The sequence below is a fragment of the Aythya marila genome (assembly GCF_965140915.1).
Source record: "Aythya marila genome assembly, chromosome: 15".
NCBI classification, from domain to species: domain Eukaryota; kingdom Metazoa; phylum Chordata; class Aves; order Anseriformes; family Anatidae; genus Aythya; species Aythya marila.
This window is the reverse complement of record NC_139056.1, coordinates 7,786,179-7,814,174: the sequence shown is the minus strand read 5'-3', so window position 1 is coordinate 7,814,174 and position 27,996 is coordinate 7,786,179. Positions and strand designations below refer to the sequence as shown.

At 34.2% G+C, this 27,996-nt stretch overlaps 1 protein-coding gene across 1 annotated transcript in view; it reads left to right on the top strand.

Annotated features, from left to right (window-relative positions):
- Nucleotides 1–27,996, top strand: part of SNX29 (sorting nexin 29) — a 133,931-nt gene that overhangs the window by 66,950 nt on the left and 38,985 nt on the right. The window contains exon 19 of the mRNA XM_082772164.1: nt 16,957–17,097. Coding sequence (XP_082628290.1) covers nt 16,957–17,097 — 141 coding nt within the window. The remainder of the gene's footprint in view (nt 1–16,956; nt 17,098–27,996) is intronic.

Below are 27,996 nucleotides of genomic sequence, written 5' to 3'. Positions count from 1 at the left end.
TATAATTATTAGTATAATTATTATGATGCATGAAAACATTTACTCTTTCCCGTGTTTCAGCAATGTGTACTTAGCTTTAAACAAGATTTCTGGGGATTTTTAACATTCCTCTCACTTTGAACAATGATTTTTATAGAATTCTGAATTATTTATGGACTGTTAGTACAGGAAACCACCTTTTTGGCCAGTAAAGTATAATGAAAAATAAGTCTTCAGCTAATGCAAAGAAAAGCTGGCAATAGTGAAGTTGTTCTGAGTTAGTAATTTATTCAAAAGTGTTGAACAATCAGTTAGTCAGATTTAGGTGTATGAGTGCGTCTGGAAGGCTAACATGTTGACAAGTGTGATTATTTTTGATAATTCCCTATTGCATTTCTGTCTCTCACTTGTTCTTCCATTATACTGTAACTGCCTACATGTTCCCAAACCCAGATACCAGTCTGGCAAAACAGAAATCCTTAGATATACCAGTATCCCACCACATCTCTGTTACTATAATGCTACTGCAGTTCTGTGATGACTGAAGGAGCTCTCATTTCTCCTGTTTGTTTCTCATTGTGTTGGGTCTGTCTGAGCTGGAGTCACCTTTTCCCTGCAGCAGCCCGCACAGTGCTGTACTCTGCACTCGTAGCTGGAATAGCACTGATATCACTCCAGTGTTGTGTCTATTGCTGCACAGTGCTGGCACAGCATCAGGACTCCTTCAAAGCCCCCAAGAGCCTGCAGGCTGGGGGTGGGCAAGTGATGGGGAGGGGACATTGCTGGGGCAGCTGACCTAAACCAATCAAAGGGATATTCCATAACACCTGATGTCACACTCAGCAATAAAAGGGGGGGCTCTAGTGGGGGAGGGGGCTGTTCCTCCTGAACAACCACTACGCGTTTGAGGCCCTGCTTCCCAGGACGTGGCCGAACACCACTCGCTGATGGGAAGTAGAGAATAATTTTTTCTCTCTCTGTGCTTCCGCACGGACTGATTGCTTCTTTTGTCTCTGTTTTTTCCTCCCATTCCCTTTCCCTTTAATTAAACCTTTCTTATCTCAAACCTCGAGTTCTCTGTGTTGTATTTTCTCCCCCTTCCTCTTTGAGGAGACGGGGAGTGAGAGAGCAGTTGTGGTGGATCTCGGCTGCCCACCTGAGTAAAACCACCACACTCATGTTGCCCTGTTTATCAACCTGCTGACATATTGGAAGGTTCTCAATGTCTATATTTACTTTTTCAAGGAAATTAAGTTGAAGTAAATCCTTCTTCATTAGCATACTGTTGCTAACGGGGCAGAACAAAGTAATGAGCAAACCTTGGAAATCATTTGGTTTACTGATGAAAGCATTCTGCCAGCTATTATCTTAAAACATGCACTTCTATTAAGGCTTTCACTTTTACAGTCTCAGTGTGAATGGCTGGGTAGCATTATGTGCTATGTGGTAGTGCAGACACTCAATTTGCGAATGTTTGTGTAAGATACTAAAAATTTGAGAGAAGTTGTGATTATCACTGCCTGGGAAGGTGGAGAACTTGGGTGAATTAGTACATGACATTTATTGTGATTACTTTGACAGAACAATTGTTAAAGGCTTGCTTTGTAGGGCAGAACCAAATATCGAGGCTGTGCCAATGCCTTTGTCTCAAAAAAACAAAACCCCCCAGAAGAACCCTATGCAGCAACTCCAAGTTGGGTACCTTCATCAGCTGAAACATCTTGCATCACCAGTGCTGTTGTGATACTGTTGCACGTGATCTTGAAGTCAATTGCATTTATAGCTTGGTTGTGTAAACCTGGATCTGAGATTTTTCCAAATGACTCATCATTTAGAAAATCTTAGTTTATATTTTTCACAATATAGATAACTAAATGTCATTTGATATTCTACTTCATTAAAATATAAGGTCTTTTGCTTAGGTCTTCAAAGAATTCTGTTTACTTTTAATTTAATGGTAACTTGCTGTCAAACTTTGTTACTCAAGAGTTCAGAGTTTTGGACAAAATTTGACTCTACTTGACTATAAAAAAAGGCACCAAGAAAACTGAGAAAGCATGTGGAATTCATGTGTATTATAGACGTTTGGCATGTTTTCTTAATAGGAAGAAATAAACCTAGCTTCCTGGTTTATAGCATGTTCGGAGCTTTATCCAAAACCTGCGTGAGTGAGTGGAGGGTGAGACACTGCTCTCAGTTGGCTTTGGATAAGGGCCTAACTACAGTGACTTGAACTAAATTTCATTCTTTATTGTGCTTCTGCACCTTATCATTTCCATCATTAGCGTGGCATTTTAGAAAATAAGTTGTGCTGTTAACAGAGTGGGTTTTAATAGACTTCATTAATTACTCAGCATTGATGGAAAACAAAGAACTTCTGATTAAAGGGTGGGCCTTTTAACAAGAGGACGAAATGAAGCAAAATATCATTGGAAGATTCTAAAAAGATTTGAAATTTTAGATTGTCAGAAGACAGCTTTGAGAATTTACTCATTTCTGCAATATATTGTTATGCATATATGACATGTTGGACATCACTAGTATGCAAAATTTGTTTATGGGTATATTTATTAGAAAAATGCTCAAGTTACTTTTCTGAATGTTCTATTCATTATCTATTCACACTAGGAAGTTACTGGAGATAGAATCACAGAATCACAGAATTATTTAGGTTGGAAGAGACCTCAAGATTGAGTCCAACCTCTGACCTAACACTAACAAGTCCACCACTAAACCATATCGCTAAGCTAAGATCGCTAAGATATGTGATATGGAAAGATAGAAATTTCTTATTTATTATAGACATAGAACATCCATGGTCAGAGTTGTTTGTCTTTAATTACAGAACAGCACAGAATGTCACAGAATTCCTCTGGTGAGCAGTTGTGTATTTGCTCAACTTTGTCTTTTGAAATTTTAAAAAGAAAAGTGAGCAAAAGCTACCTGTAGAAGTGACCTAAAACTTCTGTCATTTCTATTAAACTTTGATCTTAGTACTTGTTAAGATCTTTCCTTATGGGAGAATACATCAATGGCATTCCTACTAGTTTTTGATCTCTTGTAGTATGACTGATAAGAGTATCTGTCTAGCAAATAACTATTTTCTGCCACCGTGCACCTGAAAAAAAAAAAAAAAAAGGAATCTGTCCAAAAATAAACCTATGCTCTCTATATAGCACATTATATCACTATGATTAAACACTTGGAGTTGAAGTGATTGCCACATCTCTGATCAGATACGTAGTCATGTGCTTACTGAATATATATTCTGCGTTTTATAGCTATCAGGAAAGCATTAATTTATAAAACTTCAGAATAGCCTCAATAACAGCACTGTGCATTTATCTTGTTAAATCTCTGCCAAAACATGTGCTCCTGATTACAGGGAATTCGATTCAATGTTGAAATTGTGGAAGAGGATATTTACTAGGCTACCAGTATGTAATGAACAGACAAGGACTAGGAGTGACAATTAGGATAAATGACTGAGCTCATTTCTGAGAGTCCTCTTATTCATAATAAACATTATATTTGATGTTTTATCATTTATTTCTCCACAGCAGAAAATAAAGTGTTTGTAACTCTTTGTATCAGCTGTGTGAGGATTCTGCTTGTAGTATATCAATGTAAAGGAAATTGAGAATTCTTGGTGGAAGTATTGCAGCATTTTAATATGCTGCAATCATTTAATATGCTGAGATCATTTCCAATATATTTTGAAATTTGTATTTCTCTGAATGCTTTGGTAACCATAACTTGGACATAAAAATGGGCTGTTAATTGTGCTGGCAAGTTCTGAGGAAAAAGTTATGAAATAAATGGAGAAAGCAGAAATGTGCCAATTGGTACAGGCAAAATTTCAAACTTGTTTTGGGTAAGCATAATTTTCAGATATGCTAGATACTTACAACTGTACTTGAATTAGAAATATGCTTCGCCTGCCTGAAAATTAGATTGTATGCATAACAGTCTTGAGGTAAGATGTTGCTGCCAAGTGAAGATGTCACAAAAAGGCATGGACCTTGACCACTGCTTTTCCATATCCAGTTCATGTAAATATATTTGAAACAATTAATGTTTTCTTCCTTTTTTTTTTTTTTTTTTTTAAAGTTATTAAAAAGCTAGAGAGACTGTCTTTTTCCCTTTTCTTCTGTTGTGGGTTGTCTTGTCTACCTCTTTTGGTTAGAAATTGCAGATTTACAGCATTTGTTCAGTTGATGGAGAGCAAAAGACAGTGTACAGGGATTTGCTACGTCAGTTTTATTACTGACGCACTTGAGAACTGTCATGCATCTTCTGTCCCTTTTTATTCATAAACAGATATTTTCAGCAGAAAATAAGCAATGACATACTTATTATGTGGCTTGGAAATGGCCAAAAAAAAAAAAAGGTGGATATGTTTGCAGAGTGTGTCAAATAATGTTGAAAACTATGAACCCATAAGTATAGTATCTGTCATCCTTTATCCTGGAGTTATAAGTGATTCTTCTTGGAAATATTAAGAATTAGGAAAAATAAACCTGCGTAGCTGTGCCTCTTCAGAATCAATGCCAGTTTTCCATTTGTGCTCCTTGAAACAGGAAGAGAAATGAATAGCATGTTAACTTTAATTTATATCTCGGGGGGCCAGACCTGAGCATTACTAAAAAGATATGAATAGACTCTGATCCCAGCAGGAGTTTTGTTATGGTGTTTTTTGCTATGGTCTTCCTTTTCTTCTGTTTTTTTTTTTTTTTTTTGGTTTGTTTTTACAGCAGATTTTAATGCTTTAAATAGTTTCAACCATCAAATAGTTTTTTCTTTTTTAAATTTCTGTTAAGGATTAAGGATTCTGGACTAGCTCAGAAATCAAGTTGTGCACTCTTAAAGCAAGCAGCATTTTATAGAGAATCCTATTAGACGTGGAAACTTTAAGCAGACCTCTATGTTTGCAGAGTTACCCCACACTCCTGTAGTAGTAATTAACTGACAGCATTTACCTATTATGAATCTTATGAATTTAAAAGCAAGGTCTAGAAACACAGCCACATTTTATTCTCAGTTTGAATGACTTGAGTTCAAGAGGGATAGTTGTGATTGATAGAATAATCATCACTCACATCTTAGCACCATCTAGCACTTTCTTTGAAATTACCAAAAGCCACAGACTTATGTCATTCAACTATGGATGGTAAAACAATTAGTGTATACATTTTAGTAAAAAAGCTGGTTAGAATTGGCCGTGCGCTTCTATGTCTTTATTAAGTTTGCTTCAAAAATATTTTTTCTTGTTTTCTGAAATATCACTATTTAACAAAAATAGACCAACATTGAGATGGCTACAATAAATAAATGGTGACAACAAGAATACAAAAAAAAATATTGCCATTTATAATTTTTGCCAAAATTAAATGGGCATTTAAAGCTTTCTTTCCTCTAGCACTGCAAGTAGTCATCTGAAGAAGGAGATCCCTACTGAGAAGAGGTAGCTATGTGTTGTGAAGTTCAATTTTGTCATTCCCTAGGATAACATAAGGAAACTTACCTGCTAAATTGAAAGAGAGAAGATCTATGTTTATAGATGTGCTACTATGAAATGCTAGGGAAGATATTGGTCCATTTGATATTCACTGATACTGGGTAAAGGAGGGTATGGAAGCATCAGAGGGGTGCAGGTCCAGTATTTTGCTACGTGAATGAAAATGGGGGGGGGGAAAAAAGGTTTGAGTCAGGATTCGGGGATGTTATGATTTTGGGTTATCAAGAAGAGGCCAGTTGCTAGAGTCAGTAGAGCAAATACTCAAGCAGTTAAAAAAAGGTTTCAGAACATAAAACAGTAACATAAAAATGCATATTTTTTTAGACTTCTGTTCACCACGGAGGTCTTATGGGGTATTCCCATTCTGGATTATTCCTTGTGGAGAATTAGCAGATTGTCTATTTTAAATCGAAGTATCAGTAGAAGATCTTGAATGAGTGGATGAATAAATCTACCCTTACAATTCATCATGAAATAGCTGAAAACTGGTTGTGATAAATGGCTTTTAGCCTGGTTACCAGAAAATTTTAAAAAGGGATTAGGGAAGTCTTAAAAGAGCAAACTGTTAGAAATCATTAGGAAGGTGATAGAAAAGCAGAAAACACTATTATGCCATGTATAAAGCTCTGGTTTATCTGTGTGTAGTTCTAGTCCTCTCTTCTCTAAAAAATAGAACTGGAAAGAATATAGGCATGGATAGAAAATGATAGATTTAAAAAAAAAAAAAAAAAAAGTAAAAATTTGAAGCTTTTTCAATTGAGCATCGTATGAGGAATTCTTAGCCTGCAAGAAAAACAGCTAAGAGGGAGAATACAGTAGCAATCTTTCAAATCCTGAAAGGCATGGAGAGATTTTTAAACTGTTTCAATATGCAGATTAAAGCATCTATTGAAACCACTAGCATGCAGTTTCAAAATAAGTGTGACAGTGGCTTTCTCCACAACAGAATTGGAATTTGAGTCTTCTTGCCTTAAAGCTTGCATATTCACTAAGTTCACATGGGTCTAGAAAATTATTGGGCAAATTAAATTGAAGAAAATCAATCCAAACACAAAAGATGTTGCTTGTTTATCAAGAAATCCCTGGATAGTAATATCTTGGAAGATGGGCAACTTTTCTGGATATATATCACTATTTTGTGTACATTTCTAAGTGTACTGGATAAAATACATTCCAAAATTCACCAAAGAATATTCTGAACTGTAAGTGTTGAAATCGGTATGCCTTGCAGTAACTGTACATTGGAAGAAACTTGAAGGTCATGGTGTAGGATTAACCCAACATGAATTGCTCTTGTAATGCTATGGTAAGAAGGTCTAATGTAGTCCTAAAATGGAAATAACAACTATGATTAGGAAACCTTTCCTTCCACAAGTGTTTATCTTCTATGCATTGCAAGTTTATTCTAATGTATTCAGAAACACAGCCTTTCTCTTTATACTTGCTCTGTTTTGTTTTGCTTCAGGTTTGTATCTTGAATATTGTCTTGCAGTGTATTACTGCTGACATAGTTGTATATCTTGTACCTGGGCAGTGAGGTGAATTTGATGATCCGTTGATGTTGTTATGAATCAATAAATCATAGGGATTATTTAGGCATTATTAGATGAAATTCTTTCTGTCAGGAGCTCAGATTGGATTGTTATAACAATATCTTCTAATAAGAGCATTAGAAAAATTATGTTTATCTACTTTGACTCCAGAATAAGCTTCAGAGGTTTATTCTCTTATGAAGTTTGTGACAGCTATTACTAAGTGGCAAACTAATCAGTTATGAACATTTAAGGACCTGGCCACATATGAAGAAATGAATATTCCGTAAAAAGTAAAAGCTAAGAAAACCTAGTCCTTTAAACAGACAAATCTAAATATTAGGCTTCTTGCTAAAATTTGGGGTCATGCAAACATGCTTCCCTTACAAACATCCTGTATTCTATTTTTTTTTTTTTTTGATCACTGCTGTTCATGATCTGTGCAGTCTGATGCCACTCTTATTTGTGAGCAAGGTGTTGGTCAGTCATCCTACTGTTAGAAAATAATATGTCTACTATATTCACGGGCATGAAGACAGAATCCAGATTAGAATTTAAGAAAAAAAATATTTGCATTTACACTTTACCTCTAGGTGGTGATAGTTAGTTGCAATTTTGTTTAGCGAGTGTAAAGCAAGATGGCAATTGCAATAGTATTTCTTTGTCGTATTTCTCAGCTGTAGAATATTGTGCTATTTGCTGCATACATATGGATTGCACTTTCCTGAGAAGTGTACAGCAAATGCCATAATGCCATTAGTCATGTCTTTTGTTATTATAATTACCAATGACTGACACTTAAGATAATGAAACAGATTTTGTGATTCTTAAAGAGATACCAATATTTATACCAGGACTTGCAGTCCTCCTTGTCTGCAGGGTAATATACATTTCAGGTTACACAAAACAAAGTTAAAGATAAACATGCTAATCAGACAAGGCTGCTATTATTTGAATATCAGTAGGAGCCCTCCATAGATTATCATCAATAAATGTTCTTTTATTCTAACTTAATTCTTCTGCATCTTGAAAATTTTACTGTTTAATATTGACTGACTCATATTTTTTCCTCATAATATTTCTTCTATTACTTCGAGTGATCTTCTATTTGTCTTGTCCACTTCCTCTCAGAAGGAATAGCAATATACCTTCAAATAGAAGAGGATTCACAGTATCTGAGTGCTTCTGCATAATCAGAGAGAGTAGTTTTCACAGAAACGCTGCATAAAAGAGGAGAAGAACAGTGTCTGAAGCTAGGAGCTTTTGTGGGGAGCAAATTCCCTGGGTGAGAGAGCCAGAAATTTCATAGTGTTAGCAAAGTGCTTCTTTAAAGTCAGAAGTCTTAACAATAGAAGACAATGGATTGACAGCTTATAAACAAAAGAAAACAAACAAACCAAAACAAACAAACAAAAACCCTTAAAGTATGCAAAGAATTGGAAAAAAAAAATTAAGTTCAGAGTTTGATTTTCATTTCCCTGATACGTGAGGAATTGGATTACTTTAGCAGCTGTGGCAGTAAGCAGGCAAAAAGGAGAAAGAAGAGTGCAGTCTTCTAATCATATTCTATCTCAGAACAGCTCAGGGCAAAGAGAGAAGAAAATGGCCTAGAATGATTGGGAAAATTTGAGAGAAAGGTATGGTTCATGGCATTCTGAAAGAGAGTGGTTTCCTAAGCCAAAAAGGTGAGTGCACTACATTTTCCATAATGGGACCTGAGGATATGTCAGAGAAGCATGACAGTAGTTAGAGAAAGCTTTAAACAGCTGGGATGGAGGGAGTGCACAATGACAAGACAGAACATCTTGGAGAGAGAAGAAAAATGGTTTTATTTATAGCAGGTTTTAATATATATTTTAAAGGAAACCATAATACAACTCAATGTACAAATGTTTCTATAACGATTCTAATCTGGATGCAAAAAATATTAGGAAAATAAAAGTAGAATTTCTGTTTTCAAATTATTTTGTACCTAACAGAGAAACAAAAACATAGTTTGTTGTTTATATATCCAGAATAAGTAGCACATATCTTATTTACATGCTGATTGGTAAGATACCTTCTTTCCCTTGGTCAGAGCACCCAAAATCTTTTACTTGGAGACCAGCCTATCAATTCTGTCATTTCCCTGTATTCCATTCTGCAGAAACTTCTTTCACTGCAGTGGTTACCATGCTTTGCAATGACTATATGGGTGCCTCCCTTTGGAATAGTGCTAATTATTTTGGGGCATTACAAGTAATATTTCACTGTCAGAAAGAGCTAATTATGTTGTTATTTGAGTGAAATCTACTCTGACTTGAAGAGTTAAAGATAAAAATATTGATTCCATCCAGCAAAAGCATCGGTAGGCTTCTTTTGTTCTTTATTGCCCAGTCACTTTAGTGCTGATTTGATGAATAGCAATTGAACCGTGACTACAGAAACACACAGAGCATAATTCTGCATGTATATAAGTGAGTGGAAAATACTAAAAAATATAACACTTTTCTGTCTAGTATGACAACATTGGCCGTTTTTAAAGTTAATTCTTTGTGCATTCTCTCATATACTTGACATTCCTATTGCTCATATTTATGAACTAAATACCAAAAAGTTGGTTTTAACATAGCAAATAAAATACATTATGGTATCTGTAGTCTCTATGCAAGAAAGTAGGTAGTCTTGTTGAGCTACAAGCTTATTCACTTTAATTGCTATTATGTCTCTGGTAACTGTGCACTAGAACCACAAAATGCTGCTCATATCACAGCTGAGAAGTTTCATTGTTCTGTTAGTTTTTCACTACTGCAGAAATTCTGAAATTGGATCACTTTTGGAAACTTTACCATAAATGCAGTCCTGCAGCTGTGTCAAAATATAACTTGCATTTGTACTCATTTCTTCCACTTCTATGTTAACTTCAGAGAAGTTAGCTTGAATTTATATTCCAAACAGAATCCCATTGTCCTCAAGTAAAGTTAAGAAATGTAACTGATTCTTTTTTTTTTTTTTTTGCTATATTCTTCCTGTTTGAACTTATACCTTTTGTTCTTTCTGTATGTTTTAAGCAGAGAAATAATTTTTATAAAAGCATCCTAACTAGGTTGAGATACATGCATCCTCTCAGAAAAGCACTATGAAGTACGAAGAAAATGTAGTTCCAGTCCTTTGAAAAACATTTCTCTAAATTGTAAATTTTGATCAATTTTTTTAAATTTACTACTCCTGAATAATTATGATGTACATTAAAGTTGAGTGATTAATTTTAAGAATTTATTAACGTCATAAAACAGTTTTTGAGAAACAGAACAAGTAGTAGTTACAGAAACTCACATCCTGCTAAAGTGAATGAATTTCCTTCTTTCCACAGAAAAATTACTTTGTAATTTTTCTCAGGTTACTGTAGCAATACTCTGCAAAAGAATACCCAGGTTATATCATGTCTATAACTTTCTAAGCCAGTAAATAATTTCTTTATGTGTTAGTGAGAGTTTTGCTTTATGATTCAGAGCAACAAAATTGTTGCTTTTAAGTTTCTTATCTTTTTTTTTTTTTTTTTTGTCTTAAATAAATTTAACAGACATTCTTAAATAGTTTTTGTTGTTGTTAGTTTTTTGGTTTGTTTTTAGCTTTTGCCTTATACACAATGGGAAGCTACAGTGGAGATGGTAAAAGTGGTAAGCTGGGGTAGGTGGCTGAAGAGAACATCAAATGCAGAAGAGCTCATCTGCATTTGATCTCTTACTACCAGCAGCCTTCCATCTTTAATTCTGAACTGGACTTTTAGAAGTTCCTGACTTGTTCTTGATGTTTTCTCTCCACAGTTTTCACAGAAGAGAATCTATTTTTAGGGAAATTTTCCTGACTGTTAATATTTATGAAAGTTATGAGGATCACAGTGGAATTAAAGTATTTGAGAAGATAATTTTAGTATTTTAGAAGAGAATTTTAGGAAAAGTGTTAATTTTTTGAAGTTTGGAGCTGGCACAAAATTATTTTTGTTTTATGATTTTATTGTATAATAGATAATTTCCTAAATCAATGATTTCAAAGGCAAACGATTAAAGGAGATGCCAGTTTTGATGCCAGTTTTGTCTATAAGAAGGGGAAAAGCTGAGATGCTTGCAGTTTGAGCTTCTCCTTGCATTTTCTTTTCCTTGTATTTTTTTTTTCTCCTCCAAAAAAAGTGATAGAAATGGTATATGAAAAAAAAAGGTAATTGGAGTAATCTGTCGTATATATTTTGTAATTGTTTCAAGCTTTCTTGATCTTATTGTGGGAAGGGGGATGGAAAACTAAGCACATATCTTCCTCCCTGTACAATCTCTTCTCCCATCTCTCAAAATGTTCAAGTTGCCAGTCTTAGAAGACACACAAAATCCATTTAATGATGGTTGTTCAATCATTGGTTTATCCTGCTGAGTGCTAGCAATATGTTTCTTAAGATATACATGTTCTGTTAGCATTTGTAGGTTTGATTATTAATCTTTTTATCCTTTTTATCTTAATCTTTTCTATCTAAACAGATTGTCCTGTTTCTGAAGCAAATATTCTCCTCTTCCGTCCTCTTCCAGAAACATTTTATCAGTTCTTTACTAAGAATGGAAGTCTAGGATGCAAAAAAAAAAAAAAAAAAAAAAAAAAAAAAAAAAAAAAGTGGGGGCAAAGCATCTCTAGTAGTTGATGTCTACTTTCTTCTGTTCTGAGTTCTAAAGATAAGACTATGGACCAGTAGTAGGCCAAAATTAGTGTTACTTAAAAGCAAATGTAAACTTTAACTGGTCAAGGGAAATAGCTCAGTTGAGTTAACCTGCAAATTGGCACTTATTTTTTTTAAACGTTACCTATTTGTATTTGTGCTGATTGGCTTGTCTCTACCAAACCAGCTGCGAATTTTTCTTTTTGTTGTCACATGCTTGGGCATTTATAACAAACAGCACAATCTCCAGAAAAACTTTTTTAGTTAGTTAGAAGGACAGTAATACAATAGAAATACAGCAATGCAGCAATATGGTTTGTCTCAGTCACTTTTTTTTTTTTTTTTAACGATGGTGCTTAGGTGGCAAATGTCACAGCAGCTTCCTTAATGTAAATCAGGCTCTTTTGCATTCCTTGTACTGCCCAGCACTTTTTTTTTTATGCTCGTAAGATAAACTATGACCTTGTGTTTGCAAACTTTCTCCATATTCATTATATCCTTTGAAATGTTCCAAGTTCTCTTGCATCTTGTGACATTGAATTCTGCACATTTTATAGTAGTGTCTTCTCCCCTTCAGAAGTTTTTCTTGCCTCCGGAATAGGCTCACAGGGACTTCTACTCTGGCAGGCTTGTATTTGCGGAGCTCCCATCTACAGAGTTCTCTGGCTAGCATCCATTTTTCAGTGTGTTCAAATTGTTCTACCAGGAAATGTGAGCCCTATTTGTAGGAAAGATTTTATGGTCATTCAGTTTACGGAATTTTGTTCCTAATGCTTGATCTGGTATTTTTATAATCCTGAACATCAGTGCAACAGAAGAATCTCTGCAATACCCTGTTCGCTATCTCTTTCTATGAAAGGTGCTTGAAAGAGTACCAAATACTGAATTGTAAATATACCAATTGATACTTATGCATTCAAAAAGAAAAGCACTCTCTTGAGACTACTGCAGCTCTGAAGAAAGAATTTGGATTATAAGAATTTAATCCAGGAAGCTACACGGGGACCTAGGGCAAGCTGGAAATTTGGTCCTTGTCCTTTCTTTTCCTTAGGTTTTTATGCATAAGTGGTGGTGTCAGTGGTTACTAATTGAAGGTGTCAATAGTTATTAATCTGTTACCAGGGTCTATTAAGCAGCTATGAGTCAAAAATGCTGTTAAAGATTCCATAACCAATTAAAGAAACTTTTACCTCAATAAAACAGTATCATGGAATTAGGTTTTACTCATTTCAGTATAGAATCGTTAAATTAGTGCTTTCAAATCGGCATTTCAGCAATACCAATTTATCAGGTAGTTTTCTAAAAAACGAAACGCTATTAAATTACTACTGTTTCAGCTATTTCTCTTCAAATCTTTAACTTCAAATATGTTTGTGATGAGAAAATAGCAGACTAATTCATTATATGTGCTTATTAACTATTTTTTTCTTTCAGCTGTTGTAAATCATTGCTATGAGAAGGTTACCAGTCGGTCTTTACACAGGAGACCCAACTGGAAAGTGCTCCTAAATTACAGGCAGAAGCTACTTAATTCATTTCTTGATCAAATCAAAATCTTAAGTCTACAATCAAGTAACCGTTCCAGCAATGATTTTAGTTTGCTCTATGAATGCGTAAAAAGTTTGAATATTACTTAATTAGATTAGGAATTGGATGATTTTCAGGAAAACATTTGGGCATTTGAAATGAAATGTTATTATTTGGAATTGAATTTTAAGTGGACCGAAGAATGAGGCCCTGAGTAGTCCTTTAAACTTTCTAGAACGTGATCCTAAAATATTGTTCTGTACTTACATGACATATGCTTAGTTTTTTTCAGTAGCAGAAAGTAGTGACCCTCTGAGGTGCAACGTGATAATTTGGGACAAGAATACACAGAAGTCTTGTAATCCACTTCAATGAAGTGTGTGATAGTATGGTTTAGCTGCATCCATTAGGCTTCCTATCATTACTCACCTCACTCTTGAATATCACCCACAGCTTCTCATATATCTTTTGTTATATCCTGTGACTCAGTCCCTTATGTCTCACACATGTTTTTCTCCAGTCTTCCATATTTTGCTCCCTGTTGTCTGTCTCTTTAATTTTTCCTTTCTGAAATTTCAGGCATCTCCATTTCTCCATTTCCCCTACATGCCCCTTGTTTCAGACTCCTTGCTTCCCTCTGACCCCTTTTTCAAACAAAGTCCCCCTGCCCACAAGAAGTTAATTATAGTTTATCTGCTTTTGTGCTGAGATCACTGGAATTGCTGTTGTGAGCTGCGGATGAGTTGGCTGGACTTGGTTCCTTTGATTCCTTGATTGACCAGAGCAATGTGTTTCTGCATCTGCCCCTTTCTTCCTTCGGCCCTTCCTTGGGAAGGGCTGTTGAGTTTGGAAGCAACACCTGGTTAGAGATTTCTTGGAGGCTTCTTGAACAAGTTGCAGGGAGTATTTTTGACTCAATTTTTCCATCTGTTCAACAGGGATAAAATTATGCTGCATCACCTGAGTAGTTCTGCAGTGTTTAGATATTCCATGAATAAAAGCTACAGTAATTTTTAGATAGTAGAGGCAATTTGGGGTTATTGATATTGCAAGGGAACTATTCCCAGGGTAAAATGTGGTTTAAAAAACCTGGAACCTTTCTCTTGCTCAGAAACTGAAGATCATCATCACCATAGCATCTGTTTAGTGTATTCTGTAATTAGCATCCACAGATTACATTGATTTCCCATTAAAAGATCACAAAAGAAATTCTGAATATGTTGAAAATGATGAGAATAGTTCTAACTACTTTTAAGACATATCAAGGTTCTAGATTTTGATTGTATTTCAATTTTTTGACTACAGAGATTATTATTCCCTGTTTCTGCTGTCCTTAGATTGTATGATCTGTATTTCATTTAAATAAGGATAACTGCCTGTATGCCTTGTAGGACTAATTCAGAATAAATTTATACAAGCAGTTTTATCTTTAGGATTTACTTTGCTTGATTTCCCAATTGAATTTGTGTTGAGTGTTTTGAAATATGTTGGCTTGTGAATAGTATTCCCTTTTGAGATAATAAAACTTTAAATGTGTACTAAATCATGAACTTTAATATGCCTTTCATAGTCTATTATACAGTTGTCAATAAATTGAATATGGCACAGGGTTCCAAATGTTGCATTTTCATGTTTTACTGTCTAAAAGAAATCAATATCTATGTACATAAAAGAACAGGAAGAAATTTTATCTAAGAAATTAATATGTGTTTTTGCAGAACTTAAAAATTGCAATTATAGTGTACTGGATTCCTTAATTAGTTAACTATGGGTTACGGTTTAACAGGTAATATTGAACTGCATGATTCACTGAATCACATGTGCAAAGATAACTGCTTAGCTAAATTATGATTTCTATATTAAACAATTTGGTTAAAGATGCTGTTAACTTTTTTTTTTGTAGTCTAGCTGAAAGAAATTTAATTTTGGGACTGTAGACAATTTCAAACAATATACTGGTCATGAGAATAGGCAGAAAGGTTATATCTGAACAAAGAATAATTAAAATAATTATTATATTAATATAATTTTATTCTACTATTACAGTATGTTTTTCTGTAGTAATTTACAAAAATCATGCAAAATACTTGCATTTCATATTTTCCATTTTTTTTTTTTTTTTCAGAGGTATACTCAGTTATTATAAGACAGTCTTGTAGGTGTCTAATTATCTTCATTCTGGCTTTATTTTCAAAATTAAAATCTGTATACTTCTTGCAGACTTATTACAGGATCTTTATCATTACGTGATCTGAATTCCTGTTGCCAAAACCAGTTGTATTTTTGTTTGTGTGCATATGTAATTTGCACAATACTGTCAGTGTCTAACATTCTTAGATGTGCCAATTTTGGAATCATAGACTTCATTTTTGGTTATAATCATGAAACATGATGAAATGATGCACAGTAATAACAAAAAATATAGTTGTTATCCAATAGAGTCTGATTTTATGAATATTTCTTTCAGTGAAATACTATAATTTGACAGACGTATATCTGTTAGAAAATGTATTTTGTTACAAGAAGACAGAATCCTCCTGTTTTTTGAGAAACCAGGTGTCTGTAGAGATGAGGACCTTAAGACCTCTTAAGAGGACCTTCTTAAAGACCAAACTAAAGGAAGGCTACATCGACCAGACATCAGTCAATCTCCTCTAAAATACCATGAGTCCTTAGTAAAATTTTGTATTTTGTCATAAGGACTCAGTAAATCTAGAAGAGAAAGGCCAGGTGAATGATTCAGCTTAATTTATGATGCAAAATACTGAGATTATTAACATGCATATGACACATAAACATGCCTATATGCATGAGAATGAGCAAGGTACAGATTCTAATGAGGAAGCTAAGGAAAACTTTACAGATTCAGAGACTCTGGACCTTGAGATTTGATGCTTGGCTGATAGTTTCTGACCTGTGCTGTTTCAGCATTTTTTAAAACAGATAATTTCTGTAGAGGTTATTCCCTGGTAATGAATGAAATCTGAGATTTCAGTAAGTACATTTCACTTCTGTATGAATTTTTCCTAGAGAATGTGACTATTTAGCATATAATTGGTAATATGCTCATGAAATAATTGAGTGGAAAAAACCCTACAGAATCACAAAAGCTACAGCTGTGTTAAATTATACTTAATGTCCTATAGAAGCAGAAAGAATGAATTGTGTATATTTTATAAACAATAAGATTTCTGGTTTATTTTTCAATATAATTTTTTTTAGAAAGTAAATTAAGTTTCATACTTTGAACAAAATTATGTTATGCAATTCTGATGCTACAAAGCCAATTTACGACGTTGAAAAACTGTGTTGAATACATAGACATCAATTTTGTAGTGATACTGAATTATTTTTCCCTTTGCTCACTGGCCAGTAGAATACACTGGAAACCATGGTAACAAAAAGCACTACTGTGGTTGCCCCGGAGTCAGCTTAAAATGAGCAGGCTATGTTTTTCTTGATTAATATAACAACAGGACAGAAAGAGAGAAGGAGGGGGAAGAAGGGAGAGAATTAGATTAATGACCTGCAGTAACAGAAGCAGCGAATGTACAATCAGAGATGGACCTGTGGATCCTGGAACTTCTAGTACTATTGCAAAATGAATGTGAAAGTATTATATTGTGAAGCTTTAAAGAGTAAAGGAGGTTCAATATAGGAGGTTCATAAGTTCAATGGTTTGACTTAAAATTATTTTCTTACATGTCTATGTTTTGCAGGTTTATATTAGAATAAAGGATGATGAATGGAATGTGTATCGAAGGTATGCAGAGTTCAGAAGCTTACATCATAAGTTACAGAATAAATACCAGCAAGTAAGGACTTTTAATTTTCCACCAAAAAAGGCCATTGGAAACAAGGTAATTAAAATAACTCACAGTATTTGAAAGAAACCTTTCTTACACACACACACACACACACAAAGTGGGGTGGTTATGATAAATAATTTTTGTAACTGCTATATGGGCAAAATATGCAATATACTTCTAGAAACCAGTATAGAGTGAGAAGTGATCAAAGTAATTCATCATTACAAGTAGGAATGATCTGAAAATTAAATTTAACTATCATAAGTCAAATATTTGAGATTTAAATCATTCTTGTGACTACAAAAACTTTTTTACAATGAACCACTGAGTTTATAATAAACTGATTATAAAATCAGCATTCCTTACGTTAACCAAATTTTTTTTCCTTTTATATCTGATTTTCTCATTTTACATATTTTTTGCCTTCATATCACTGTTCTTGTATAAAATATCTAAGTACCTATCATAAAGAACATTTCAATCATCAAAGGAAAGCTGAGATAACAATTAGAATACCCAAAGATTTTTGTGACATATTTGGCTTAAGACCACATTAATTCTTGTATTGTTAGAAGGCCAGAATCATTCTAATTATATCTGTGGCAACTTCATCTATGGAAGAAAAATCACCATCATTAATTCATACAACATTATTTCATATGAAATAAATTTTCCAAAACAAATAGAAAAAAATGATGTTTGCAGATTTAGTGGCATTCAGACTTGAGTGAGTATGGATTGTGAATGTTTATAGATAGTAACTCTGCTCTGAGTTAAAATGAGTTCCCAAGTGTTCCATAAAAATGAGTAGGTGAGCTTGGCACGCATGACATAAAATGAGTAGTAATGCACATAAACTGGAGTAATAACTGATATATGTTTATATGGAATTCACCAATAAAGTCGTAGATCTGTTTGCTTGGCATAAATATAGTTCAGAGTTAATGCAGTGCGTTGTCTACTAACCTAATAAGTGAAAGTACTTAGAACTTTTCTGCTTTTTCATGTGTTAGAAGATCAAGCGCTTTTCATTTCTAGTGGCATTTTGTAATTAGAAACAACGTATTTTCCTCTTTGTTACATAACTTATTCTCTTTTTTGAAGTGATATCAGCCTCCTCAATAAATTAGGAAAGCCTTCCTTTAAGCTTATTTTATAGTCTTTCATCCTAATTACTTTAAATACTAATTGAATTATAACTTCAGTTACATAATTGATATGTAGAAAACAGTTGAGCAACTTAAAAAAACTTGCGTTGCTTTTTCTTTCAGTGCTTGAGTCAAAGTTCCCCCTTAATCGTGCATAATCCCACAATCACTTTCCTTTATACTGGGTTTTAGAAGAAGTATCTGCTCTTTGGGTGCCATCTATTGTACTCCTAGAAGAGTACAATGCTGAGACATTAGCCAACTGTAAGATTGTCATTGAGGCTGCCCAGGGAAGTGGTTGGAGGTATTAAGAAGGCATGTAGATGTGGTGCATAGGGAAATGCTTTAGTGGTAGATTCGGCAGTGCTAGGTTAAGGGTTGGGCTTGATGATCTTGGAGGTCTTTTTAAACTTAAGTGATTCAATGATTCCTGACTTTCAGTATAGGATGAGAGGTTTATGCAGGATCTTACACATTAAGGTATTTGGTAATAAACATGGGAAGAGATACTGTCACTACTAATTGCTTTTATTTTAACGCTGCTTCTTATTTTTAATTTTTAGGGGCATTGTTGCCTGTTTGATGTGTTGCTAAATTTCAGAAGAGTTTTTTTTTCCTCTCTAATCTTAGTTACATTTTTAAAATAGAATAGCAGCTCTCTTCACATTTCTAGATTAATCAGTACAATCTTAACTTAGTACCTAAAGAGCAATTTTGTAGCTAAATTCTGCTAACAAAAGCATCTCTGAGTTTAGGTCAGTCTATGGCTTTCATATTTTCTACAAATCCTCAATATTGTTAGGTGCCCAAATAGCATATTGATAAACAGTCCTCCATGTGTAAATTCATAATCATAGCTAGTTCACAAGTTTTGGAAAATGGTGTTGTAAGCTTTTAAATCCACCAGGCCTATATCTGATTGATATTACTCATTGCATCTCTGCAGAACACTTTGCTTGTGAGGCTAGTGAAGGTGATGTGCTTACTTGAAACTGTAGTGGCATTGAAAGAACTTGTGTTGAAATCAACACCTTCCTTGGTACCCACACTAAGTTTTGTGTTTAGGTACATGCCTCAGGTTTAGGGAACCTCCAGGACAAGAGGACCATGTTCTACAGTATGACCTAGAACCATTACTGCATAGTAACAAAACACTATCCACTGTTTTACTATGCAAAAAATTGGAGCACAGAGGAGGAAACTTAGCAGAGGACAGTAATGCAGAAAAGACTATGGAGAACTATTTATTTTCATTCTTATTTTCTTGCCTAGTGCAATAGGAATCAGGGATATCATGTTCAAATACAAAATTGAAGTTTGACAGAGAAAATGCAAAAATCAGTATTTCAGCTCATTTGGAAAGTGAGAAAATGAAATATTTTTTAGTGCTGATATGTTGTCATCAAGTAGCAGTAAAATCGGAAAATATTTAACAATTAACAAATTTTTAAAATATTTAACAATGTTTAACAATTATAAGACAATAGATTAAGAATCTAGTATTCTTATTAATAGTTTATTCTGTTTTTAATGTATTTGTGCCTTCTGCTTGTTAGCATTAAGGTAGGACAAAAGATCTTAGAGTTCATTTTCATGATCTTTCAACAAATTATATAGGATTAGAAACTGGCTTTAACACTTGAGGAAACATATTTAATGTACAGAAAACTGTCATAATAAAGTCACCAATTAGTAGAAAGTGAACAGAGAAGGGGAAAGAATACTGCTGTGGACAAGTAACCTTTTTTCAATTACAAAGAAGTGTGTTTATTTGGCTTTCAGGTTGTTAACCTTACTTTCAGTGTCTCAGTTTAATTTGCATGTAGCAAATTAGAACTAATCTAAAACAATGAAAAGAATAATTCGATTTATAAGTGTTGCTTTAAATCAAATTTGAACAGTTAATTACTAAAGTGGGTAAACTGATAGGAAATCTTAACAGTAATGCTTGTAGAACTTGATGTATTTTCTTATTTACTCTAGTCCCCATACTGTGTATTTTCTACTAATGATCTTTCAGTGCTGCTGCCAAGTAGTTGGCGAGATCTTTATAAGAAGTCCTTGCAAGAATAAATATTCTTCCTTCAGTTTATTGATATTTTGAGCAAAACTGAGAAACACTTGTTCTCGTTACATGTGTAAGAGAAATGTCACAGTGGAGTTACTCATACATGTTTGTACTTTGCTTTTTTAAAAACTGCAAATCTTTTTATTCAAAACTTATGAACTGTATTTTTATCATTTGAACTATTTGTTGCGTAATTTTAAAACATTCTGTCCATGTATCGGCCTGGTTGGTAGTTTCCTAAGTATTTTATATGCAGCTGTATATACCAAGACTTGTAATTTCTAACCATGGTTTTCTTGCAAGAAATAGATCTCTGCATTTCAGTTTGCCTTCAGGTACTTTGGATCTTTTGAATTCATATTTCCATTACTGCAGTTTAAGTTTTTGTTGTGACTGCTGCCTTCCTGCCAGGTTCTTAAAGCCAAGGGACTGGTTTGGTTCCACAAGCATTTCTAGGTCTAGAGAATACTGAGTTTGTGAGTTCATGAAGACAAACTTCATGCAATCATAACACTTGATTGCAAAGGGATCCCTGTATGCGTTTGTATAAAACTATAGCTTTTTTTTTTTTTTTTCATTTAAGAGGAATTTTAATTTTCTTGCAGTTAGTTTCTGACCTCTGTTGTTGCTGTGTTGGTGCCTTCCTTCTTGAACTGTTGCTTTCAAACTAATGGTTAAGTAATAATACGTGAGTACTTCCTGAGCCATTATTCATTTTTTTTAATGTTGCAATGTCCTTAAAATCTCAGTTGCTACTTCATTAAGTGTTAGAATCTGCCCAATGCAGAATGGGATTTAATAACTGGATAAACATCTAATTATCCTCTTGCAAGAGTATTATTGTCCTAGTAGAGGACATATCAAAATAGAAATGATTCTTTGCTCCAGTGAGAGATGTGAATTCAGTGATTGTCTAAGTGTGTAGAAATTGAATCGGGTAGCTTTCTGCTGAGTGCTGACTTGACTGCATGATATCCTTTGCTTTCCTTTAAAATATTGGATATTCAGTATGGAAAGAATACACAAGAATACACAGCACTTTTCTGAGATTAGAAGAGTGACTTTGCCATGACTCCTCGACTGCATAGGAAGAGCAATACAGAAATTTAAAATAAGTTTTCTGTCTAGGAGAAAATGTTGGGAGCAGCATCATTCATCATTTTAGCCTGTGCAGCTGAAGTCTGTGAGCTCTCAATAGCTTGTTCCATGGCCAAACATCAGTCCAATAAAGTAGATTTGTGTCTCTCTCACCCCAGTGACTAAGCTAATGGTAGGCTGTTCTGTGTATGTAATTATTTTTAAAGTTTGTCAGTATTATGTGTATGTATCTTAAAAGATCTATTCATATATTCACACTAATACATAAATATAGACATGTATGGCAGCGTTAACGGCAACATTTGGGATACAGGTGAAGGTAGTTTCTAGAATATATTTTAATTCTGCAAATTCTATGCACCAGGGAATTTATCTTTTTCCTGTTTGTCAGTGGACGCCCTGTCTCTGTCTTTACATGAACAGTGCAGACGGCTTCTTTTTTTTTTTTTCCCCTGCCAGCACAGGTATTCTTCTTCTTATTTTTTTTTCTGAACAATGTCTGGTCTGTTTGCATGTTGCTGAAGATGCCGAAAAGATATAGAGAGTCTCCAGAATAACTGTGTTTAGGGAAAAAAAATCTTAGGGAAGGATGTAATTTCACTTTAGGCTTGGGTGGCTTTGCACCCTGATTCAGCAGGGTACTTCAAGGCATCCTAAAATTTAAGTATATTTGGTTTTCATTGAAATCAGAAGTACAGATACACGTGCTTTTGTACTTTACGAGGTTTAGTAGGTCAGAGAAACTATTCTTTGTTAAAGTAGTTTGTCAAAGTCAAACTGTTATAGTGACTTGTGACTCAGAAAGCAGTGACAAAAGCAGAACTTCTAGCTAATGCCTTTGGGCCAGTGGGCTAAGTAATATTTCTTAGCGCTAAGCTGTGATAGCCCGTGTCTTCACAGAGAATTAGTAGAAAATTATGACTCTCTATTGCTGTAGAAATAGAATAAATTTATTTAAGGCAGAAAACTTTGGAAATATAAATCCTTAAGTTATATCTTAGTAATTTGAAGTTGAAGATTACTTTCACTAATGCTTACTTAATTTGATTTTTGGATGTTGTAATATATATGCTTAAATTCTATATCATTCTTGATTTTCAAAGTGATTAGATTTTGGTTTTCTTAGTGGAAAGTTTTCTTAGTGGTTTTCTTAGCCTTCTTAGTGGAACTAGTTATTTCAGTTATTTTCATCTACTATCTTGCTTGTGGGTTTTAGAAAAACTATACATAATATAAATTTGGCAGACATGCATTTTCTGTAGCTTGATTAAAAAGGAAAGAAAGAGATCCATTTCTGTTGTGTTCAAATCAGGAAAAACTCAGGTTAATTTTACATATTTAGCCATAAATGTTAATTCCATAACAGTGATTTTGTAGCATTCTGTAGTGATAAAGGAAGTGTTGTCCTTTAGGCTCACTGTGTTACTTCATAACTTGAAAGTTCAGTTAACAAAGATGCATAGCCATGCAGATTAATTTAAATACAGTCGTATTTACAAATAGGTAACTTAATTGAAGTACCATACAGATAGAAATAAAAAGAATTTCACATTTGCCATAATTAAGATTTCTAGACACAGCACATCTCTTTTCTGTCACCATGGCATGCGCGTCAATGAGGACTACAGAGTATTTCAGATTTTAAGTCTTGGGTGAAGTGCAATTCCATAACTTATATTTCTGTCATGCTTTTCTCTTGAGGTTAGAGTCACCTTTATAAGAATCATCACAAGGAGCACAGTATACAATATGCAGTCTGAATTATATAATGTGGCACATGAAGCCTGTTTGTAGCTACTTCTGTCTGTTAAAGTGAGTTACAATACCAGCCCCAACAAAGCTGGGTAGCTTTTGTTGTTAGTTCACAATTTCTGGCTGCTTGTGTAACTAAATACATTTCCTATGAATTAATAGGGCAAAAATGTAAAAGAAGAAACAACTGTGGTATGACTAAATGTGATGCGAATGTCAGTAAGACTGTGTATTATAACAACATTTTATTATAAGCCAGTTGAATCAGAATAGTCAATTAAATTTGCTATTGTAGTGTAGTACAAGAAGAGATGATACAGTGATGCCAACAAATACTACATTTGTTAGAGATTCAAAATAAACCTTAACGGAGGAGGAGCAATTCCCTTTCCTAGTGTATCGGAGGAGATAAATGGCCATACTGATTCAGGTCTGTGATCCAGCCAGCCATTTTCACTGTTGGTGTCCAAAGTGGGTTCCTGGATTTGTGCAGATCCTCTGGGTTTTTACCTGGAAAACTTGATGGACTCACTTGATGTTTTATGTATACAGCACTTAAAAAAAAAAAAAAAAAGAGAGAGAGAGAGTTCAGTTTTTTTTGGTCATGTCACTGTCTAAGAGAAGAGAGATAAATCAGTAGGAAATGGTTAGCTTTTATATTACAAATACTTTATAGCAAATGCTTCATCTTGAAGTTCTGTGCTATGAAATGTCTGGGTTACCTAAAACTCAGCATGAAGTCTAAAGCTAGCACAGTGCATGGCAGTATATTTTATTTTTGGTGGCTTAATTTAAAAGATAAACAGTATGACAACTCATACTTATGCATCTCTTTCAAAATGTCTCACTGAATTCATATGTGCATGTAGGTGTTCATTTGGTGCTTATGTGTAACATTTCATGGCAATTGTGAATTGAGTCTTTTTATTTTCAAATTACAAAAAAAAAAAAAAAAAAAAGATACTAATTGCTGCTGAACTTTAGTTAGAAGGAGCACAAAATATTTGGGATCTATAAAATAAAGTTTTGTCTCTCAAGGGTTTTCTTTTCCCTGTCTTGAAATACTGCAGTTAAGAGAAGTAATTTGTTTGAAGAAATTACTGAAGATGAAGCCTGTAGAAACAGTTCAGATGGTGTTGCTTTACATGATGACACTGGGGGGGCTGGGGGGGAGTAATGTAATTTACATGCTGCTTGGACAACTGCTAGATAAAAATATTGTGGTTTTATAACTCCCCATGCGTCATTTAGGTATTCTAGTAGCCTTCTGGTATAAAATGAAAATACAAAAATAACTTTCTAAATTTATTTCTTATTGTGTTGGTGATGCAAAATTAGCTAGTTACTGGGATTAATACGTTTCTCTTTGGGGAGATGTTATGAGAGACACCCGATGACAAATATAAAACTAAACCCTCCTTTCTCTGAATCTGAAATTTTTACCTTAATTTTTCTGTCTTTTTGTACCTATCGATATGCTTGATTTTGTTTTTTCCTCTGAAATTTGTTGTTTTATAAATATTCATATTTTAATTTCACTACCTTTCAGGGGGACTGCTGATAATAAACATAATAAGTGTTACTTTTTTAATTTGAAGTGGAGAAAACTGAATATTAAATACTTCAGATCATGTTAAATGCTAGAAACATATTCCACATTTATTTCTAGAAACTTGAATTGTGCTATCTAGATAAAATTTCTGTTAAAGGAGAATCCAGTCTTTTGAGTGGGAATGAAGTTGAGGGACCATATTTCATCCCTGTACTATTTGACATTTGGGATGGTCAAATGCTGAATTAATTATTTTTTCTGTTTTCTGGAAAATCATGTGTTTATTGCTAGAGTTAAAAACATTTCAAATAGAAGTATTTGGATAATGTTGGTCTCCAGGTGTAGATGGTAGTCAGAAGCTAGCAGTCTTTAGAAGACCTTCAGATCTCTTTTAAGATGTCTTGATATTGTTGGTTATCAACAAACTGAGCAAGGTTGCTGTGCTCTTAGCTAAATGTGTTGGGAGAGATCAGCCAAGGCAGCAGGGCATTGACTACCTACCTCCCTGTAATGCTGCTCTGACACTTCTGCACCCATCTCTAAGTACCCCCTTGTCCTGCCTTGCTAGATCCATGCAACAAGAACCGGGAGGCATAAGTTCTACTGGAGGGTTTTTGCTGGGAAGGGAATTAATCTATGGAAACATGGTAGGGAAATGATTGTTATGGAGCTCTGTGGAAAATACAGCAACCAATTGCTTTTGCTTGCTGAGGAGGTAGAAGAGAATTTGTAGTTTTGGTTAACCTGTTTGTGGGTTTGGATTATTGATTGTAATGATTTATTTTATTTTGAGGGAAGGCATCACTATAAGCTTGTTTATACGATATTGTACGCTAAGCACTGTTTGTGCCATGTTTCTAATGCTTTTTTTGGGGGGGATTTTGTTTCGGTTTCTCTTAATGTCTTATTTATTGGTCTTTAGGGCATTTTCAAACCTGATAAAAGGAGGAAATGAGGAAAGAAAACTGCAATGGGGAGAAAGCACTGAACTGAGATGTATTTTAAATAATGTTGCTGATAGTTATTACTGCAGTATAGGCTAGCGAAGAAAAGGATCTCAATTTCATGAACTGTTTTGGTAGCTTCCAGAAGCTCCTGAATAAAAATGCAGAGTAGATTGATATGTACTTGGTGTAAGGAGAAAACAAATACAATTTCCCTGTTCAATAGGTGAGCGGAAGATAAGCCCTAGGGGTAATGCTGTAAGCTACAGTTTTCTATTGATGCTTTTTAATGAACAGTTGATTCCATGACAAGTTGACACATGGTGGGCATTTATGCCTTTAAATAATGAAATATTGAGATGAGCCTGGATTTTGTTAGAATAACGTTATCAATTGAGTGCTTCTAGCAGTGAAATTAAGTACAGTGATAAAAAGAGATCAGTTCTGCTTTTGTTCTCAAGCTTTCTTTTTTCATGTTAAACTCTTTTTCTCAAATCTGGTTTTGAGAAAATTTGGCTGGATGATACTGCTTGGTTGAAAATACTGGGTATTTTAAGGTCAAGGTTCTGGGATTGCACTGGGAAGGAATTTAAGAAAACAGGATTGTTTGTTGTTTTGTCAGGACCTGGGGAGTTTTTCCTTCCTTAAAAACAAACATTCAAATTGGGTTTCATTGTGACCTTTGCAAATATATCAGTTAATGTAAAAACTAATCATCGTAATCTAACTATTTTTTAGTCATGATGATGACTCAGCAATTGAATGTTTAGCTCCCATTTCAGCCTCTTATTTCAATCTTCACTTAGAGGTGTGCAATTTGATGTCTTCAAAACAAAAAATGATACAATCATTTAGTTAAGACTGGTTGACCAAAGTGGTGAAAAATATTATACTACACCAGAATAACCTGAGTTTATTTCTGCATTTATGGGCTCATCTTTGAATAGCACTGTTGTTAGCTGTATTTAGGAAGGGATGCATGGTGTGCTCTGGCAGAGGCTGATGCAGCTCTCATTGAAGTCCAAAGCTATATTTCCTCCTATTTTAATGGAGTTGGATTGGGCTGTGCTTTTTCCCCAATGATAACAATAGGTTAGTTAAATGATAACTAGTGTTCAGAACATTGGAAGCAGTGCATTTTGTATTGATTGCAGCAGCACCAAACCCACAATATAAACGTGTTTTATCTGTCCCTAAATCATGGCAGGTAACCATGGCAATCATACCATTTTCAACAGCCCATGGAAAATGTTTGAAACATCTTAAGTGAGCTGTCCCATTAATAATGAAGAATATCAATGTTTTGCCATCTGCTACATACTAACAGTGTATTGAAAGACCAGCAGTTGTGTGAAACAATTTAAACTGCAAGCTGGAATGAACTTGGCTTGTAATAAAAAACAAAACAAAATGAAAAAAAAAAAACAACCAAACCTGCAAAACAGTAATAGAAAATATGATTTGTAAGGCTCTGCTTTTTAGTTTTATAGCTTAACATCATCTTCTAATATTTGATGAGTCTGTAAGATTTCCATTGTATAATCTAATTCTTAGAAATCTGTAATTTGATATTAGTAGTTTGCTAATGTATAGTTCTTGCCAGGGTAGAAGCTTGGAAAATTCTCAGTCAAAACTAATTTCTTAAAATATTTTGGGTGCTACTAATTTAAAAATTGAACAGTAAGAGCAGTGTAGTTTCCCAGATGTGTTTTGATGCTTTTGCAATCTGAAGCCTTTTTGCTTGTTAACTGAAGTTTTGTGGACTGTTAATCAAGGTATGTGCTCTTGAACTGAGGGCGAGGAAGTCATTTTAAGAGTGGTTTATGGAGAACGTATAGGTAGTTCTATTTTTCTGAAAATATGCTAACAAATTGAAGGTGCATGCTGGTATGTTAGGTCTCATTTAACCATTTGTTAATTTAATTTAATTAGTTTACAGTGTAAGTTTACATAAATGGGTGGTACACGTGGCCAAGATGCCCTATAGACGTATATCAGAATCTGTCCATATTTTTTATATAATTAAGTCCCTGTATTACATATCATCCTGTCTTTTAACACGGTCAGAAAGATTCATAATCAAATAGGAAGGAAAATGGATTATGGTTACAGACAATGCATCCCTGCAAGTGCTGGTTCCTTTCTTACATGCCAAATGCTTTCATGGATTGTTACTCAAGTGGCACTGAATATGTGAGGTTTTCTCTTCAGCCAGATCAGAGCTGCTTCTTAGGTAGAGTATTAAGACAGTTTCAGCATCTTGACTAAGAACAGTGGTAGCTGTCCGTAAATAATTTCTTGCACCAAAGTTATGTGGGTGCAAAGTGTTTATCTCTGATGAAATCTTAAATCTTAAAAGCAGAGCTCCTGTCTGCTTTGAGCACACTT